Source organism: Atta colombica, unplaced genomic scaffold (genome assembly GCF_001594045.1).
Source record: "Atta colombica isolate Treedump-2 unplaced genomic scaffold, Acol1.0 scaffold171, whole genome shotgun sequence".
Classification (NCBI taxonomy): domain Eukaryota; kingdom Metazoa; phylum Arthropoda; class Insecta; order Hymenoptera; family Formicidae; genus Atta; species Atta colombica.
The window spans coordinates 28,119-45,781 of record NW_017259262.1 but is presented as its reverse complement, the minus strand read 5'-3'; the positions used below and the strand labels follow the sequence as shown (position 1 = coordinate 45,781).

Genomic DNA, 17,663 nt, shown 5'->3' with positions numbered 1-17,663 from the left:
GCTTCCGCCAGTTCTACCACCGGCTCGACCGCCACCGCCACCACCGCCGCCACCGCTGCCGGAGGACCGAGCCAGGTTGCCCGCCAGTTTTAATTACCGTGCGAATCAGCACACGCGAAAATACGAGCGCGTCCTCGACGGTTACCTGCCACCGTGTCCGCCACGCCGAATCTCGTCTGCACGATCGTGTAGCGGCGTAGACTCCACCACTGTGTTTCTGAAGACCTGCGTCAGAGAAAAGACCACGTTTCATATAACAATCGTTCTTATTGCGACTTTTCAATATAACTTGCACAAGACTTGTTTTTTTTTTAGCTAAACTTCTTGCATTTCATTTTTTTTTTCATCTTTTCACTCCACGTTAAAGAAAATGAGAGAAAAGATGAACTGTGCAAAAAGTTCCATTTAGAAAGAGCAGACTTATAATACACTTACATGTACACGTGTAATATTTTCAAGACTATACTGAGAAAAATGTTCTGATTGAACCAATAAAAAAGTTCAACAAGAATGGCATTTTAGTGAGACCAAATGGAATTTCTGCAACAATTATCATCTTTTTGTTGGTTTAATTAGAATATTTTTATCAATATATACGAGAAGTTGCCAAAGAAAACATTTAATGCTCTAATCGATAATTACTTTTGAAATAATTCCATTTGTATGTAAGACAATATATTTATTTTCTCGAATGGTTTTTATATAATGGAATTTATATAAGACAATGTTGAATTTCCCGAATGATTTCCAATATAGAAAATGTGTCTCTTGATTTAGGAAACGTTTTTCCGTTATTATTTAATTAAAAGATCATCGGCGTTTCTAATTTCTTCTTTCGCAATTATCTTTTTCTCATATCGTGAGTCGGAATGTAAGAGTAAAAAAAAAAGAATCGATTATAACATATTTTCTTTCAACGATAAAATACAATAAATATAAATACATGAAATATTATTGGAATAAAAGGAAATTCATGTTCGTAAAACATTACAAATAATGGAAAATAAATCTATGATAGTTGAGAATTTTCAATCTAAAATGATTTTCCATCGCGAAACTCAAGTACTTACGGAATGGATAGTAGATTCATTTTTCGGAGCAATTCCATCTGTTCGAAAATCGGAGCGCAAAAAACTAATAACATTGATTGTCCGTTATACTTGGCCGAAGTACAGTATTTGGTCACGGAATAAGGTCACGGAAAACAGCAAGTTGAAAGTAATTTTAAATTCACAAAGCTCAGATATTAATGTAACGATCAGCTCTCGTTTAGCGAAGCGCGATCTTATCTAGACGAAGTTCGAAACACGAAAGGCTAACGATGTCAACGATCGTTCATTATATATATCTGGCTGAAATACAATCAAAATAAGGTCACGAAAATCAACAAGTCATTTTGAATTCAACGAAGCGCAAGAACTCGCGCAACGGATAGGGCACATATTATTTATTGAAATTATTCAAAATAGATTATAATCATTCAATTATTCTCTATAATGTTCTATATTTATGTTTTATATACGGATAAAAGAATAATTCCGATCTATTTCGAAAAAAAAATCTCATTCTCGAAAAATATCATATATGAAAATACTATGGAAATCTATAATACATATGTAACGTACAAAAAAAACAATGATTTTGATAAAATTTAAAAAAATTAAAATAATATTTATATTTATAAAAATTATATAGATTCTAATATATTATTATTTTTTAATTATTATTTTTAACAGCAAAAATTATTTTCAGATCTATATTTAAATTTTTGACTTTAGTTAAATTAAAGAAAGAAATACTCCAAAAAGTTTTGATATTCAAGAAACTTAGGCGTCGTATACAATTTACTGATAATCTAATAAAATTATTTTTTGTTATCTAATAAACTTTTTGTTTCAAGTCTAAAAATTTAAGGCAGATACGGATCTAAAAATAATTTTATTCAACCATAAAAATAATTCTAGAATTAATCGATGGAATGTCAAAATTTTGTGCAGCATTCTTCATCATATTTGAATTCCAACGTAATTACTTTGATGGTCCGACAAAATTATTTTCAGATCTATAGCTACATTTTTAAATACTTTAGCAAAACCGTTCTTTCTATATAACATACTGAAGTATTTTCAATATTTTTATATGCGATATATTTGAAGAATACAGCCATTGTTCTACAATACATGCCCAGTTTGTGTTTCGCAAAACAATTCCATTCTGGAAACGAGATTGAGAGTGCAAAGGACCGGTAAGAACTGTTCGTTACACTCAGTACGAGACTATACAATCAGAATAACATCATAAATACACAGAAATCAACAAGTTTTTCAGAGAAACCTTCGGCCATCGTCGCGCGCGCGTAGGAGAAGCACGCGCGGCCGCGTGAACGCCGCCGCGCCGGAGCTTCATCTCGCGGACTCCCCCGAGGAGTAAAACAGGAACAGCTGATTCGCGTTACCTCACAGAGGCGCGGTATTGATTTTTCAAGCCGCGACACGCGGGGCGCTTCGTTTTGTCGCGTGAAATTGCTTGCCTCGCTAAGAATCGGCGTAAAGGGACACGCGGTCGATCGTGCGCGGATCCGTCCGCTCGTTTCATCGCTCGGCTCGTGTGAATCAAGCGACGTGTTGTTAGACTAGGTTAAGGCGATTGCCGTATATATGTGATCCGGAACGAGGGAGAGACGCGAGAGGAATCGACGCATAGACACATCGACAATGTTAGCCATGAACCGCGGGGGACCTTGGCCAGGGTCAACAGACCCCAGCGTCAAGAACGTACAACGACCCCGATCCCATACTCGACGGTAATCCCTCTTCCTCTCTCCCCCCTCATTCGCTCATTTTCTCTCTTTCTCTCTCTTTCTTTCTTTCTTACTCCAACAAACTTACCGAAATCCTCACTTCTCACACACGAATACATATTCGTAGAATAATATGTGATTCGAATACCTATTCGCGCGCATGTACACACACACACACACACACACACACACACACACACACACACACACACACACACACACACACACACACAACAAACAAACACACACGTAAATGCGCGATCGCGACTTTCTTCTCGCTTACCTCCAATCCCGTACAAAATTTGCGTCCGAAGGTCTGGGAGATGGACCGCTCTCTCTCGCGTTCCTGATCAATCCTTTTGGCGTCTCGCGTCCCGTTCACTAATAGAATGGAAACGTCGCGACGCTAACGGAGTGCCATCGAGCACAGCATCGTGTTTAAGCAGCGTGACTGTGACGCGAATAGTGGCGGTAGTATACAAATGCGCGTGCACACGCACACACGCACGAAGGCGCACTCGGCACGGTGCAGGACAGCTGAGCCGTCAAGGTACCCCATCGATGTTTCTCTCGTTCCGCGGCTTAAGGGACGTCGCTGGAAAGTGCGCGCGCGCTCCCGCGCGCGCGCGCACGCACACGCACGCACGCACGCACGCACGTATAGTCGTACACGCACGCACGTACTCCCTCCGCGCGCGCACGCACACACACGCACGCACCCGCACGCGCTCGCGCGCGCGCAACAATCCGTACCCGTGATTTTCACGACTCCACGCACGTCGCGTCACGCACTGGCCACCGGCACCGAACGTCCCCGAGATCGACGCCGACCGTTATACGGTTATCGTAGCAACCGTCAACGAGCCGGAGTCCGAGAAAACTCTCAGAACTAGCCTACCCCCATCGACGACAACAACAAATATGGCGTGCGATAGATCACCTCCTGCGCGCTCCCTGCTGCGAGCTGCGACCAGCGACTGTCAATGGGACGTCAGATGGCGCGACGTGCGCCATTCCTCTCCCCCACCCTTTCGCAGTCGGTCGTTTTCGGCTCTTTCCGTTTCTTATCGGCGAACCGGCGCGAATTTATGTCTGCGACTCGATTATGGTCGATTAGGTCCGTTTTTTTAGTTGAACTTTTTGTATGGTTCATTTTTCTTTTTTTTCTTGTCGCATTGGAGAGGGAAAGAGAGAAGAGATGGACTGTGCAAGAAGTTTAGCTGAAAAGAATTGTATTGTGTATCTCGAAACGAGATAGAAATTATAAATGTGAGCAAATTTATTAGATGTTGACCAATGAAACTATAAATCTAATATATTATAAATATATATATTATAAATTGTATTATAGAATATATTTGATTACATTATAATTTTCATTTTTCGTTTTAAAATACATATGTATACGTAATCAACTCCGTATATACTCAGGACACTTTTTCAATTTTTCCTTGCCTAAAATAAAAATAATAAAGTATTATTTTATATATTGAAAATAGAAATGGATTGCGTATAATATAGAGTGAACAGACTTTTTAAGGCGACAGTTGATTAAATATAACTGTAAGTTTCTTTATGTAGATTAGAATTAATTCATTATTTTAAATTGATTTCATCATTGATTTTTTAAATATATCGATCAATTTGATTTTACTTAAACACTCAAAATATCGGAAATATTTTCAGTATATACAATTATATTCCATCATATTCAAGTGCAATTCGCAACGCTCGCGAGCATCATTTTATTCTTCTCCAAATGAAAATGAATTGAAATGAATTGAAATGGATTCAGATTTTCAGAAATATTGGCATATTCACGAATGTTAGAATGAATGTTTTTCAATCCTGAATGCATTTTTATTCATTTATAGGAATTGCATGGAGCATATCTTTATGTCTTTCAATCTAAAAATAATAGCTTTTTCTGTGTGCAAAATACATTGTGAATACTGTCCAATTCAAAATTTTAAATAGGAAATGCAATTTTTCAATCCAATTGCATCCAATTGAATCTAATTGAATCCAATTGAATCCAATTAAATCAAAAAAAAGTATTTACTATTTAAAATACGCATTCGAATAGAAAATAATTTCAATCCATTCTCGTTTGTTAGACTCTTGTTATCAACTAAACAATTAAACAAGCTAAATATTAAGATGGAACGCAAGCCTTATATATTACTGTTAATCTATATTCTATATATAGTTATAACTTTGCATTTAACGTTTACAGCCACTTTTGTATAAAGTATAATGCAGAATGCATGAATGAATCAATCAATTAATCAGAATTCTTCCTTTATTATTTTTTTCTCCATTTCACCAAAAAGAAGAATTATGATTGGTTGATTTACTTATATTATAAATTATGCGTTATACAGAAGTCAGTGTTGCGGCCTTTAGATCCAAATACGTTTCACCTGCGATGTAAATCCGACTTAAAAACGTGCAACTGTGCAATCAAAAAACGCAGACCTCGTACGACCATGACCTCGCAAATACAATAGAGGAGTATTAAACTTTAAGTCTTAAGGAATTGATCCAATTATATTCGATTATTCTTTTCATATTCGATTGTGATTGATCAATTTTCTAAAGTTTTAAGACTTACTACACTTTGCGAGTTAGAGAGAGAGAGAAAGTACGAGATAGCATTCGAGTGCAGAGCAGTGCAAATAGTGAATGCATTCAGAACGACAACTGCGTTCAGTGAGCTCTTTCATCTGATTGATCCATATTTAGACTCTAACGGAATATGCTAATCAGATGAAAGAGCTTAAGCGCTCAATAAGTAGTTGGTTCTAAATGCATCCAATGCAAAGAAAATACGAACCTATTGTGTTTCCCTTCTATGCTTTGCTATACCGACGTATGCGTTTCGCGCCATTTCAATCTATTCCAATTGTCAGTTATTTCATTACTGCGTATAAGATAAATAACTGGATAACATTAAAATATTAAATATTAAATAATTATCAAGTGTGACACATGACACATAAAAAATGTCAGAATCCGCCAATACACACGTAGATCCGCAAGATACTATTAATATCCTGGTAGCCACGGATATTCATCTTGGTTTCGATTACAGTAAAAAGAGAGGTTTGTTTTCGTAAAAGTATTTTTCAACAAAATTGCTATAAACGTAAGAAAAGACGTGAGATGACATGCGTATGAAATTGGAAATCAGTATTACTTTTAATGTTATCATTTCTCTTAATAGGAGGACAATCAGATGAGAGTTTTGTAACGTTCGAAGAAATATTGAAGTATGGCAAAGATAATGAGGTTGATATGGTTTTGTTGGGTGGTGATTTGTTTCATGAAACTAAGCCTTCACAAACTGCATTACTTAAATGTATAGAGTTACTGCGAAAATATTGTTTGGGTACTAAGTAAGTAATATTTAATTGGATGTTAAACTTATAATATTACATTTTTAAATTATATAGATACATTTTTAATATGATAATACAATATAATTTTAATGTATTTTTAGAAAATGCGAGATAGAATTCTTGAGTGATTCTGAACAGATATTTCGACACTGTGCACAGAAACGTGTGAATTATGAAGATCCTAATTTGAATATCTCAATGCCAGTATTTACTATTCATGGAAATCATGATGATCCAAGTATATAATTTTTTTTTCCTTTGAATCTTTAATTATATAAGCTATGTCTTGTTTGTTATCCATTAGGTTTTGGTACTGTCGGATCAATAGACATACTGTCAGCTACTGGACTTGTGAATTACTTTGGAAAATGGACAGATCTTAAACGCATAGTTATATCTCCTTTAATTTTGAAAAAACGTAATACCCATGTTGCTCTTTATGGTCTGAGTTATATCAATGACCAAAGATTATGGAGATTATATAGAGATGATAAGGTATATCCTATATCAAACATATTTTTTTTATCTGTGTGATTATGGAGAATAATAACTAATGTAACTTTTGAAAATAGGTCGAGTTGATACGACCAGATATGGATTTAGAGACTTTCAACATATTTGTTTTACATCAGAATCGTGTCAAAGTTCGTGATGCTTATATATCAGAAGATAAACTGCATAAATTCCTCAATTTAATTATTTGGGGACATGAACATGAATGTCGTATTAAGCCTGAATTTAATCAACAAGGCGAATATTTTATTTCCCAACCAGGTAAAACTATATTTTTTGTGATATATATTTGGACATACAAGTGGAGGTTATTTCAGAATTCATTTTTCTCTAAAATTGTATATTAAATTAATTTTAGGAAGCTCTATTGTTACTTCTTTATGCGAAAGTGAATCGAAACCCAAACATGTGGGTCTTCTTAAAATAAATAAAAGTAACTTCAAAATAAAACCTTTAAAATTACAAAGTGTTCGCCCATTTATTTTTGATAATTTGATTCTTCATGATCATGATATTAAAATGCGAAATTGCGTCTCATTAGCAAATGCTATTAGTCAATATGTAGATCAATATATTGAAAATAATATCATGCCTAAAGTTGCTGAACAACTCACAGGTATATCAATTATTTTAATTTTACCTTGTGAATATAATTTTTATTTAATATGTAAGATAAAACTAAAACATTTTAGGATATCCTGGTCAACCACTCCAACCCTTAATTCGATTAAGAATATTTTATGACGATGTTAATGAACAATTTGATACATTAAGGTTGAAAATTTTGCATTTTAATATTATATTTGAAATTGAATATATACTTCATATTCTTCCTTATTCTAAATAAAAAATGCTTTTAGTTTGGCACAAAGATATTGTGATGAAGTTGCTAATCCTATGGACATGATTTTATTCCGTAAAAGAAAGACCGGAGACAAAGGAAAACGTATTATTGAGGATGAAATTGATGATCCAGATGATATCACAGAATTATTTGAAGGAGATGTAAAAAAACAACATAGTTTCGTTATTAAACTGATTTTGTTTCATAACATTTTAGCATTGCTTGGAGTTTTTCTTTTTATAGAAAGGAGAAAATTGGACTAGTACAGTGCAAGGAGGAATTAAAAAATATTTTGATATGGAAGAAAATAAAGATAAGTTAACAGTATTAACTGTAGCAGCAATGAATGAAGCCTTAAATCGATATATTGAGAAAAGCGATTTAGATGCCTTTAGAAGTATCGTAAGGTAGTAATTAATAATGATTTTTTTTCTGAATTAATATTTGAGAACAACTCATATTTTTCTTAAATTGTTTTATGGATTTACTTGTTAGAAATCAAATGAAAAGAACCATAGAATATTTAAAAGCGCAAGATGTTGAGACACCAGAAGATATTCGCGAAGAAATTAAAATTTTCCGCAACAAAAAGCTTTCAGAAGAACAGGAGGAACAGAATAATGTAATGATGCTTATGTGTGACATTTATGTGTATACATATGTAATATTTGTACCGATACATATAGATACTTTTTTCTTTTGCAGATTTCGGAATTACTAAACAAATCACCGCAAAAGAGTTTGAGAGACCTTAAGCAATCTCGCTTACAGATAAGCAGTATCAATGTATCAAATAGTGATGACAGTGATGAAGAATTAAATTTAACTTTGAATAAGACTAAAGGAAAAGGAAGGGGTTCAAGAGGCGGTAGAGGATCTAGAAGCCCGAGAGGAAGTCGCGGTAGAGGAAAATCTAATGAAACAAACGCTTCTATTCTAAAAATGCTGGTATGAATAATAGTTTAAAAATATTTATCTTTAAAATATGTTAATTTAAATATTTAATGAATACATTTATTTTTGAACAGAGTTCCAGAAGTGCACAGTCGAAGAAAATTGATCACATTATTATAAGTGATTCCGATTAATTATTACTAATAAGTACTGCATCAAATATATACATGTGTTAAAATATATTAATATATAAATATATAAATATTTAATATGTACATTAATTGTTAAACAAAATTTAAAAAGTGCTCAGTTCACGATAACTCAAGCAGTTATTATAAGTGATTATAATTAATTATTAAGTACTACAAGAAAAGATATGCATATGAGAGCGAACATTATTATAAATATTATTTTGATTATGAATATAAAATTTAATAAAATTTACAATAATTCGTACATTTATCATTACGTATTTGAGAAAACGGTGTAAGTAAGTTGACTGAAAGGAGGAGGATTTTTAATGTTTAAATTTAGTCTTTCAAAATCTTGTCCATAAGATTCGATATCCAATAAAAGGAACTTAGCTAGTACTCTTTCCACAGAACAAATTTTTATTGGATATTCAGTTGTCATTGAACAACGACACAGCTAAATATTCCCTATTCATGCGCAGAACGATCGCATTTTGGTTAAAGAAATTGCGTCACCGGAAGTATCCTTCTTTTTAAGGTTCTGTTAAATCGTGCTGGAACAGGAAGGTTATAATCTTTACAATTCGCAGGTATTTTAATATTCAATATCACAAATATCGTTTTATTTATCAAAAATATTAAATTAGATTTATTAATTGAATATTTATAAGTAAGTTCCAACTACATAATAGCTTTGCATTTAGCTGCACGTGTGGATGTAGTTGGATGAATTTTCATTATCGACATAACCTTAAAATCTGTCCCGAAAATGTTTATACGAATATTATAATAAGTATAATAGCAGATGGTCGAGTTACAGAATAATAAACAAAGATATCCATTTTTTTTTAGAAATGCCGCCAAAAAGAGGAAAGGTACAGAAGGAAGAAGTGCAGGTTTCTCTTGGGCCTCAACTTCGTGAAGGAGAAGTCGTATTCGGAGTAGCTCATATTTTTGCTAGCTTCAATGATACATTTGTGCACGTTACTGATCTGTCGGGCAGGTTTGTACTAGATTTATGTTAGATTATCAGGAAGCTCAATCATGTAACTTTTCCTATGGCACAAATATGGAAAATAAAAATTTTTAGTATCTGTATGTATAAATATATATACATACATAAAAATATTTATTTTTCACATTTCTGTTCTCAAGAAAAAATAACATTGTTATCCAATGAGTCTACAACATGAAAAGCTTTCATTATTAAAACAGCTAAGTTGATAAAGAATATCCACAGGATATTTTTCAGAAGTCTAGTCTTACAACTCATGATTAACTCTTAATTGAGGTTCAACTTGTTTCTCTTCTTTTTCTAATTCTAAAATTGGAAAGAGACGATGAATAAGTTGAACCTAGGTTACGAGTTAATTGTCAGTTGTAGAATTAGACTTATGAAAGAGACTGTATTGTTTTGTGCTATGTTGTGTTCCAATTTTCTGAACAGATAATAGAATAATCTCTGTATATCAATTATTTTTCTTGATTCATTTTTATTGAGCAAAATCTTCTTTTTCCTCCTTATAAGTTTTCCAGGACATTAGAATTCCCTTATATGATCCTATAATAATAATTCAACACATTGAGATAAAATTATCTGTCTGTATTTATAGAGAAACAATTGCTAGAGTTACTGGTGGCATGAAGGTAAAAGCAGATCGTGATGAAGCCTCGCCTTACGCAGCTATGCTTGCAGCTCAGGTTGTTAATGATTATCATTATATTTGAATTAGTTCAAGAAAATATATTTTTCCACATCCAGGCAGCACCTAGATGTAAGATTATTATAATCTAAGGAGCGTTCACGTGTTTGTGGAAAAGCAAGTTCTTTTTAATAATTGAGAACATGTGCTTGCATCATGCACTTTTTCTCTGTAAAGAAAGAAGACATTCAAACATATCCTTTCAATTCTCAATCAATTATAACTATTCAATATATTAAAATATTGGTATAATGTAAACTATAATTTTTTGCTTTGTAGGATGTTGCAGAAAAATGTAAATCTTTGGGCATCACAGCACTGCACATCAAATTGAGAGCTACGGGAGGTAATAAAACAAAGACTCCTGGCCCAGGTGCACAATCTGCTCTGCGCGCTTTAGCCCGGTCAAGCATGAAAATTGGTCGTATTGAAGATGTTACTCCTATTCCATCAGATTCTACTCGCAGGAAGGGAGGTCGTCGTGGACGTAGGCTATAAGCTGTTCTTATGGCTTTCTGTATGGGGTGTATTATCTTTCAATAAACATATTTAAAAAAATAAGAAACATTGCATTTTTATAAAGCATATTTTTTTCTGTTTTTTATATAGGTGACAGCTTAAAAATTACAATTTATGTTCGATTTATTATTATGATGTCTCTAAAAGAAGCAATTTTCATGATACATGAAAAAAATATATATATGTATATATGTATATATAAATTATAACAAGTATTCTTAATACGGTTTAATTTTCTTTTTTAATTAAAATTCTTTTTTAACAACATAAAAAATTAAATAAATGATTAAGAGCACATTCTTACATTTTGTATTCATATAGAATGTCAATGAATATATTACGGACATCAAGCTTAACACAAAAATAATACATCTAAGTATAAATATTTAAGTATCTTTAATATTTAATTTATAATCGACTACTGATAAAAATAAAGCATTTATATATAGAGTATTCTATTTTGCAATTCTAATGAAATTGAAAAAGATTATGTTTCGCCAACTAACTGGCCAACAGTAAGATATAACTTGACCTTTACATCTACTTTTTGCGGAGATTTATGTTCTAGCGCTGCAATAGTATTTACGTATCCGTGTTGCATGACAAATCCAGCTATAATTGGATCTTCATTATTTTTATTTGTATCATGTGGAATTACGTGCAAACGTATGATTGCTTTATTTCCTTTTCGCCACACTACAAGTCTAAAAAAAATTGTATAAATAATGAAATTCATATTATCTTTTTGTATTAACTTTACGTAATTATGTATATTTCACGTACTTTGGATCATCTTGAAAATTATGATTATCATTCGTATCATCATATTCAGCAGCATCATCTCTTGGTGGAAGAATCAATGAACTGTGAGGCAATATCAAATCTGTATTCGGTACTATTTTTATTGCCTTAGGATCTTCTGTTACAGATGCTTGTCGTACAGTAGATGGCAATAAATTCGAAGATTCACTCATCTGTCAATTATAACCAAATTATATTAAAACATTAATTATATTTAAAAAATTATATTAAAATATGTTGTAGTTTATGATAAAATTCTAATTTGATATTACTTGCATATCCTCTTGTTTAACATCTTTTTCCTCAGTGAATGAAGTAGATAACAAAGTATCCAAAGGCAATATAGTTATCTGAGTTTGATGCTGCGTTGGATTGCAGAATTTTAGAAGCAGTTCACTTGATTTCCCTGGTCGAAGTGGTTCACAAGTAACAATCTTGACTTCTGGGATATGATAACTAAAAAAAGAATATAACTTTAATTATATGTTCAAAAATATAATAAAAATCAAAATTATTGTACATATTTTATTAGTATCATGACTGATGTTAATAATTGATCCTTTAATGTAATACTTACAATGCAGCTAGTAAAATCTTGAACTTTGTTGATTGAGGACAAAGATCTGATTTGCTAACATTATGTTCACACACTCTGCAACGTTGCGATCTTTTGACTAAAAACTGTCTGTGCTGAGGACGCAATTCGTTTATTTTCTCAGCTTGTACTTCCGGATGTTGTAATCTTTGTTCCAATGTAGTAACTATTACACAAAATTACATATGTTTAAAACAAAGTTTATATCAATACTGCCATTCATGTTATTGAAAATTTTCTTACTTTTAGTTATATCCACAGATTCTGTAAATATATCGCTTGGTAATTCATCCACTTCTTCACTTGCAACGGATGGTACTGGTTGAGCGGATAATTGAGATTGCATTGGCGGTTTCATGGGACGTCCGATACGCTTGCGAACCAACGCCGATGTAAAACTGTACATTGTCTGCTATTGGCAAGCAAATATAGTTAGGAAGACATTTTAAAATAAATACATAATTAAAACAATTCTTACTAAACTTACAGCTGGCATAAAGGAGCGTTTCGGATGAATTTTCTTCCTTTCACATTGCTGTTTCTCTATAGAGGCTAATACCTTGTGATAATCAATAAGAGCATTAATACGCGTTACATGTGGATTTTCCTGTTCGGGCCATCCTCCAGTTGCTACAAGCAGAAATTGAAAATATAATGAAATTAACACAATGGCTTTGAAGATTAAAAATCAATAAACAGAGAAAGGACTAATAAGCTAGATGATTGTGCTTATTTATCTAATTATACAATTTTTAAAATTATCTAATTATCAATACACAAAGTATTTATATTTAGGAATACATAAAGTATTTAATATTGCTTAATACATAAGTATAAAGATGTAATTAAATCAGTATATTAGGTGTACAACTTTTCTTCCGCCGTTTTTTTTTCCGAAATTCAAGGCTTTATTGTAAAAAACTGGTTATACATTTATGATTCAAAGTATTGTCCATCGCTGGCCACTACTTTCTCCCATCTTTCGGGTAGCGTACAAATCCCGCGTCGAAAAAACTGGTCATCTTTTGAGGCTATCCACGAATCGATCCAATTTTTTACTTCTTCATAAGACCGGAAGTACTGGTCAACCAGGCCGTGTGCCATTAATCAAAACAAGTGATAGTCAGAGGGAGCAACGTCTGGAGAATACGGCGGGTGGGGTAGGACTTCTCATTTCAACGTTTCCAAGTATGTCTTGATTACTTTCGCAACATGGGGTCGAGCATTGTCATGCTGCAAAATCACTTTATCGTGTCTCTCGTTGTATTGCGGCCGTTTGTCTTTCAATGCTCGGCTCAAACGCATCAATTGCGTTCGATACCGATCTTCTGTGATTGTTTCAGTCGATTTTAATAGTTTATAATACACTACGCCGAGCTAATCCTACCAAATACAGAGCATGATCTTGGATATCAAAATCACCGTTCTTGAAGCGTTGAAACCACTCACGACACGTTCTTTCACTAATAGCGGCCTCACCATAAGTATTTGAGAGCATTCGATGAGCCTCAGCCGCAGATTTCTTCATATTGAAGCAAAAAATTAAAACCTCCCGCAAATGACGAGAATTTGGCTCGTAAACTGACATTTTCAATCGAGACATTTTCAAACGAGAATAACTTTATGATGCAGACACAAATTGACTAATGTTTCTATGGGGTTATGTTGACAGATGCCCAAGTTTATTGTATGACGTATTCTATGATCTATTTATTTCGACCACCACTTACCGCTAAAGCCATCTATAGGAAAACGGCGGAAGCAAAGTTGTACACTTAATAATTAGATAAATAAGTAGTATGGCTATTCAGATTCATCAACTCTTTCTCTATTTATTATAACAATTCAAAGTATAAGTTAGGAAAATGTTCTCTATTCAGCTTTTATTTATAAAATTATTTAATAGCGAAACTTCTTACCTACAGATTGATCGGGTATTCCTGCATCTCGAGAACTCCATCGGCACAATGAACAGAATAGATAATATACTTTTTTAGGAGTAGCTTTAACATCCTTGTTTTCTTCCCCCTCAGTTGCTGCTGCTCTTACAGGTGCTAATCCTGCTCTTGTCGATAACGTTTGAAAACAGCAAGGACAGTCGAAGCAATTGGAACATCTGTCAATACCAATTATTCGATATAACTGAATTCATAATCTCTATCTTTAAATAACTGAATTCATAAGCTCTATCTCTAACACATGAAGTCTAATATATATGAACATACTTGTTCTTTTTAAGACGTACTTCCGATGAGGGCAAATTTTCCATGCAATTGGGACAATAATGAGAGTCAACCTAAATACAAAGGAGACATTTTTTATAAATAACAATTTTATACACGTTAGAGTTTTGTGAATAGATTCAGTATTAAATATATTTCTTATTATATTTTTTTGTTCGAATTTACTTATAGATTTTTAAAAAATCGAACCTCCTGACAGACACAGTAACCACATCGTATCATCAAGCAATGTCGGCAGAAATATATCTTCGATATAGGTTTTAAGGAGCCACAATTGCACAAATAGCGCACGTAATCTGGTTGATTCAAGTAAGTCATACTGAATGGAAAAGTTTAAAATTTATGAAATGAAACAGTAGAAATGTCACTTGACATAACCTAAAAATGAAATAACCATCTTCTACCCAAAGTGACGTTGCATTTGTCACACCAACGCAATTCCTATCACCAACTAGAAGAGAGAAACCTCCATACATTAGCGCCAGTACATATATTTTCGATGTAGGAACTACATAGCTACGTATTGGCGATAAAAATCAGGGTATCGTACACAAATGCGGTGCGAGTCCGTACTAAGTTATAGTGCTAAATTGTATGCGCTAGATTACGTTAAAAAGTACAATATAAATTATAATGGCTTTATTATTTTATAAGATCAATTTTTCTTTCATATTGTCTTCAATAATCATCCTTTAGTCTAATTGGTTTTTTATTTTCAGAAAAAATATAATTTCCGTATTCAGAACACATTTTCAACGATAACTATATATTAAATATGCGCTAACATCGTAAAAGCACTTCTAAATACGTATAGGATTCTCCGACTCCATGAAATGCACACTCTCAAATTCTGAAAAAGACTGAAATTTTTTGCGCATAGCATTTATATATCTTATCTGAAAGCTGGCGCGATCCAATGAGCGCTCAGATATAACGCCCGTAGCGAGATTCGCGCTCATTGGCTGACTTGAGAGTGGTGGGGTTCGAGGTTCCGCAGTTCCTATAAATAACGTGTAATGCGCGATCTCGCGTTTTTTGCGACTCGACGAGGAGGCAGGGTTGTGTCCTATAATAATACGTTGAAATATTTCGCACTCCTGGCTTCGAATCAATTATCGACCTTTCCTTCAGAAGTATCCTGATCTCTAGAAATATCCAGTTCCTGTAGAGAATAAAACGACGGAAAACGGCTCGAAAGAATTGCGCGTTCGAATTATATTAACAAGGTAACATAAATATTGTCAAATTATCACACGATATTTTCACACATGTCGCGAGAAATGTTTAAGATCGTTTTTAGTTCTCGAACAGTTTTAACATGTTTTATGTATCAAATAAAATATTTAATGTTATTAATATGTACGTAATTATTAATACCGCTATATTTTTGCGGGCGTGAATTTCCTATAACATTTTAAATATCGCGTAATCTAATAGGCCTAGTATACTGATTGTTCGACCGGAAGTATTTTTCGCAATATATTCGTTCAGTCGAATCAAAAGTTATACGCCGCGTTAATGTTCCATGTATGAAGTTTGCATTGACATATGCGAAAAACGACGCCATTTCGCCATTTTAATGAGATCTCGGGGGACACGAGACGGACGACGAGACGAATGATAGGTGACGACGAGACAGGTGACAGCGCTCCTCGTTCATCGATACCGTGTCCACTGCGATTTCATCAAGATAACGAAGTAGCGTCGTTTTTTTTGCACGCGATCAACTTTACGTATCATCAAAGTTAACGCAGCTTTATTACTTTTTTGATTCGCAACGAGTATTGCGAAAAATACTTTCGGCGTTTAATTGATAAAAAACTTATATTATTATACTTTCTTCATTTGCATTATTCAATATTCAACTGACGCGAAACATCAATTTAGCGGTCATATATTACTAATAATTATTAAAACGCGTATTTCAGTTTTTATCCGATTGAAAGTTCCGATTGTGTGAATAAAATGTATTAACAAAGCAACTTATTACGAATGTCGCGAATATCTAGTCGTAGCTACGTTTACGATAGGAGTCTTTGTTTAACTTACAGAATAAACAAGAATATTGTATCGGCCTAAATACACGGTGTAAACGTAGTCAATACGTCTATTACAATGTAATGCGCGTATATTATAATATTTATGCTCGAAATGTGGAAAATGTATAAACGCGAAATTAAGAGTGGGAGTAACGTCGTCATCGCTCCGCGTCACTTTTGGCGCGTGAAGTTGTTCGCGATCCGCGCAGGAAACGAAGGCTTCTCGCTATCCTAACGTGTTCACATTTTATTTACAGGACGCGACAACTCAAGATAGATTGATTCCGGATGAGATAGTCGTTACTCATTTAATAGGTAAGTGAAGTTTGCATTTATTTATTAACTTTTTTATTTTCTGAAATATTGCACAATAGATTTCGATAATCGTACGCTGATAATTCGATCGAACATGCATTTTGTAGTACTTATTCGATTGGAAACCAAAACATTTAGCATTATCTCGGAGACGCGTTATCGTTGTCAACAAGTATCTTTAGCGTATTGATCGCGCAAAAAACGAGCCCCTTTATTATTTTACAATTAAATGCAATTCGTTGCGTTCTCATTTTATTTATCAAACGTGCCGTAATTTATATTCTGATTTTTCCACTATCATAACATATTAAATATGCGTTAAGTGTAATTAACATTAACGAGCCTGTTAAATAAAGTATGATAAAGCTGCGATTGTTTTTCTAATGATTAATTATAATCGCAACTGCGAACTGTAATTAATTTATTAGTTTTTGTAGCATGAAGAAATAGCAATAACATAAAAACAAGCAAAAACATAAAAGAACAAGTGAAATTAAAACTGGAGCGATGATAGGGATGACGGCATGAAATGAGCATTTCATAATTAATTAATTTTATTATTTATTATTGGAGTAATGAATTGGTGAAAATAATTATTTATATCAATAGTACAGCATTTTAAATTTATGTATTGGGTTGTCCGGAAAGTTCGTGCCGACTAATCTATATAATTTAATAAATGTATACTAAAATTTAAATCTGCGTTTCAATTTTCCTTCAAAATCGGCACGAACTTTCCGGACAACCCAATAATATAATTCCGTATTGCATGTAATATATTATCTCAAATAAATAAAATATTTTA

General features: G+C 33.3%; 3 protein-coding genes across 4 annotated transcripts; 2 read left to right on the top strand and 1 right to left on the bottom strand.

Annotated features, from left to right (window-relative positions):
* Positions 1 to 5,707: 5,707 nt before the first annotated feature.
* LOC108686263 (double-strand break repair protein MRE11A) lies at positions 5,708 to 8,666 on the top strand. The gene is made up of 12 exons (XM_018191483.1): positions 5,708 to 5,905; positions 6,027 to 6,198; positions 6,303 to 6,439; positions 6,506 to 6,696; positions 6,774 to 6,975; positions 7,073 to 7,330; positions 7,407 to 7,488; positions 7,575 to 7,719; positions 7,802 to 7,965; positions 8,054 to 8,180; positions 8,264 to 8,506; positions 8,587 to 8,666. The coding sequence occupies exons 1-12, from the start codon at positions 5,806 to 5,808 to the stop codon at positions 8,644 to 8,646; spliced, it is 1,881 nt and encodes a 626-aa protein (XP_018046972.1). The 5' UTR covers positions 5,708 to 5,805; the 3' UTR covers positions 8,647 to 8,666.
* Positions 8,667 to 9,153: 487 nt separating this feature from the next.
* Positions 9,154 to 10,911, top strand: LOC108686264 (40S ribosomal protein S14). The gene is made up of 4 exons (XM_018191484.1): positions 9,154 to 9,233; positions 9,496 to 9,646; positions 10,257 to 10,344; positions 10,626 to 10,911. The coding sequence occupies exons 2-4, from the start codon at positions 9,498 to 9,500 to the stop codon at positions 10,842 to 10,844; spliced, it is 456 nt and encodes a 151-aa protein (XP_018046973.1). The 5' UTR covers positions 9,154 to 9,233; positions 9,496 to 9,497; the 3' UTR covers positions 10,845 to 10,911.
* Positions 10,912 to 11,352: 441 nt separating this feature from the next.
* On the bottom strand, positions 11,353 to 14,940 carry LOC108686265 (dynactin subunit 4). 2 transcript variants are annotated; one of them, XM_018191485.1, is made up of 9 exons: positions 14,694 to 14,940; positions 14,487 to 14,557; positions 14,181 to 14,377; positions 12,749 to 12,891; positions 12,505 to 12,673; positions 12,244 to 12,427; positions 11,939 to 12,122; positions 11,649 to 11,839; positions 11,353 to 11,569 (listed from the first exon to the last, which is right to left on the bottom strand). In XM_018191485.1, exons 1-9 carry the CDS (start codon positions 14,820 to 14,822, stop codon positions 11,353 to 11,355), a joined length of 1,485 nt encoding a protein of 494 aa, XP_018046974.1. In that variant the 5' UTR covers positions 14,823 to 14,940. The 2 variants fall into 2 exon arrangements, with proteins under 2 accessions (XP_018046974.1, XP_018046975.1); XM_018191486.1 differs by having other exon boundaries at positions 12,505 to 12,670.
* Positions 14,941 to 17,663: the final 2,723 nt, after the last annotated feature.

Excerpts from the sequence above, each read along its gene's own strand:
- LOC108686263 (XM_018191483.1), top strand. The coding sequence starts at position 5,806 with ATGTCAGAATCCGCCAATACACACGTAGATCCGCAAGATACTATTAAT. Across the intron at positions 5,906-6,026 it reads CGATTACAGTAAAAAGAGAG|GAGGACAATCAGATGAGAGT; the intron begins GTTTGTTTTCGT and ends TTCTCTTAATAG. Across the intron at positions 6,440-6,505 it reads TGGAAATCATGATGATCCAA|GTTTTGGTACTGTCGGATCA; the intron begins GTATATAATTTT and ends GTTATCCATTAG.
- LOC108686264 (XM_018191484.1), top strand. The coding sequence starts at position 9,498 with ATGCCGCCAAAAAGAGGAAAGGTACAGAAGGAAGAAGTGCAGGTTTCT. Across the intron at positions 9,647-10,256 it reads GTTACTGATCTGTCGGGCAG|AGAAACAATTGCTAGAGTTA; the intron begins GTTTGTACTAGA and ends CTGTATTTATAG. Across the intron at positions 10,345-10,625 it reads CAGCTATGCTTGCAGCTCAG|GATGTTGCAGAAAAATGTAA; the intron begins GTTGTTAATGAT and ends TTTGCTTTGTAG.
- LOC108686265 (XM_018191485.1), bottom strand. The coding sequence starts at position 14,822 with ATGACTTACTTGAATCAACCAGATTACGTGCGCTATTTGTGCAATTGT. Across the intron at positions 12,428-12,504 it reads ATCTGTGGATATAACTAAAA|TTACTACATTGGAACAAAGA; the intron begins GTAAGAAAATTT and ends TTTGTGTAATAG. Across the intron at positions 11,840-11,938 it reads TTAAACAAGAGGATATGCAA|ATGAGTGAATCTTCGAATTT; the intron begins GTAATATCAAAT and ends TATAATTGACAG.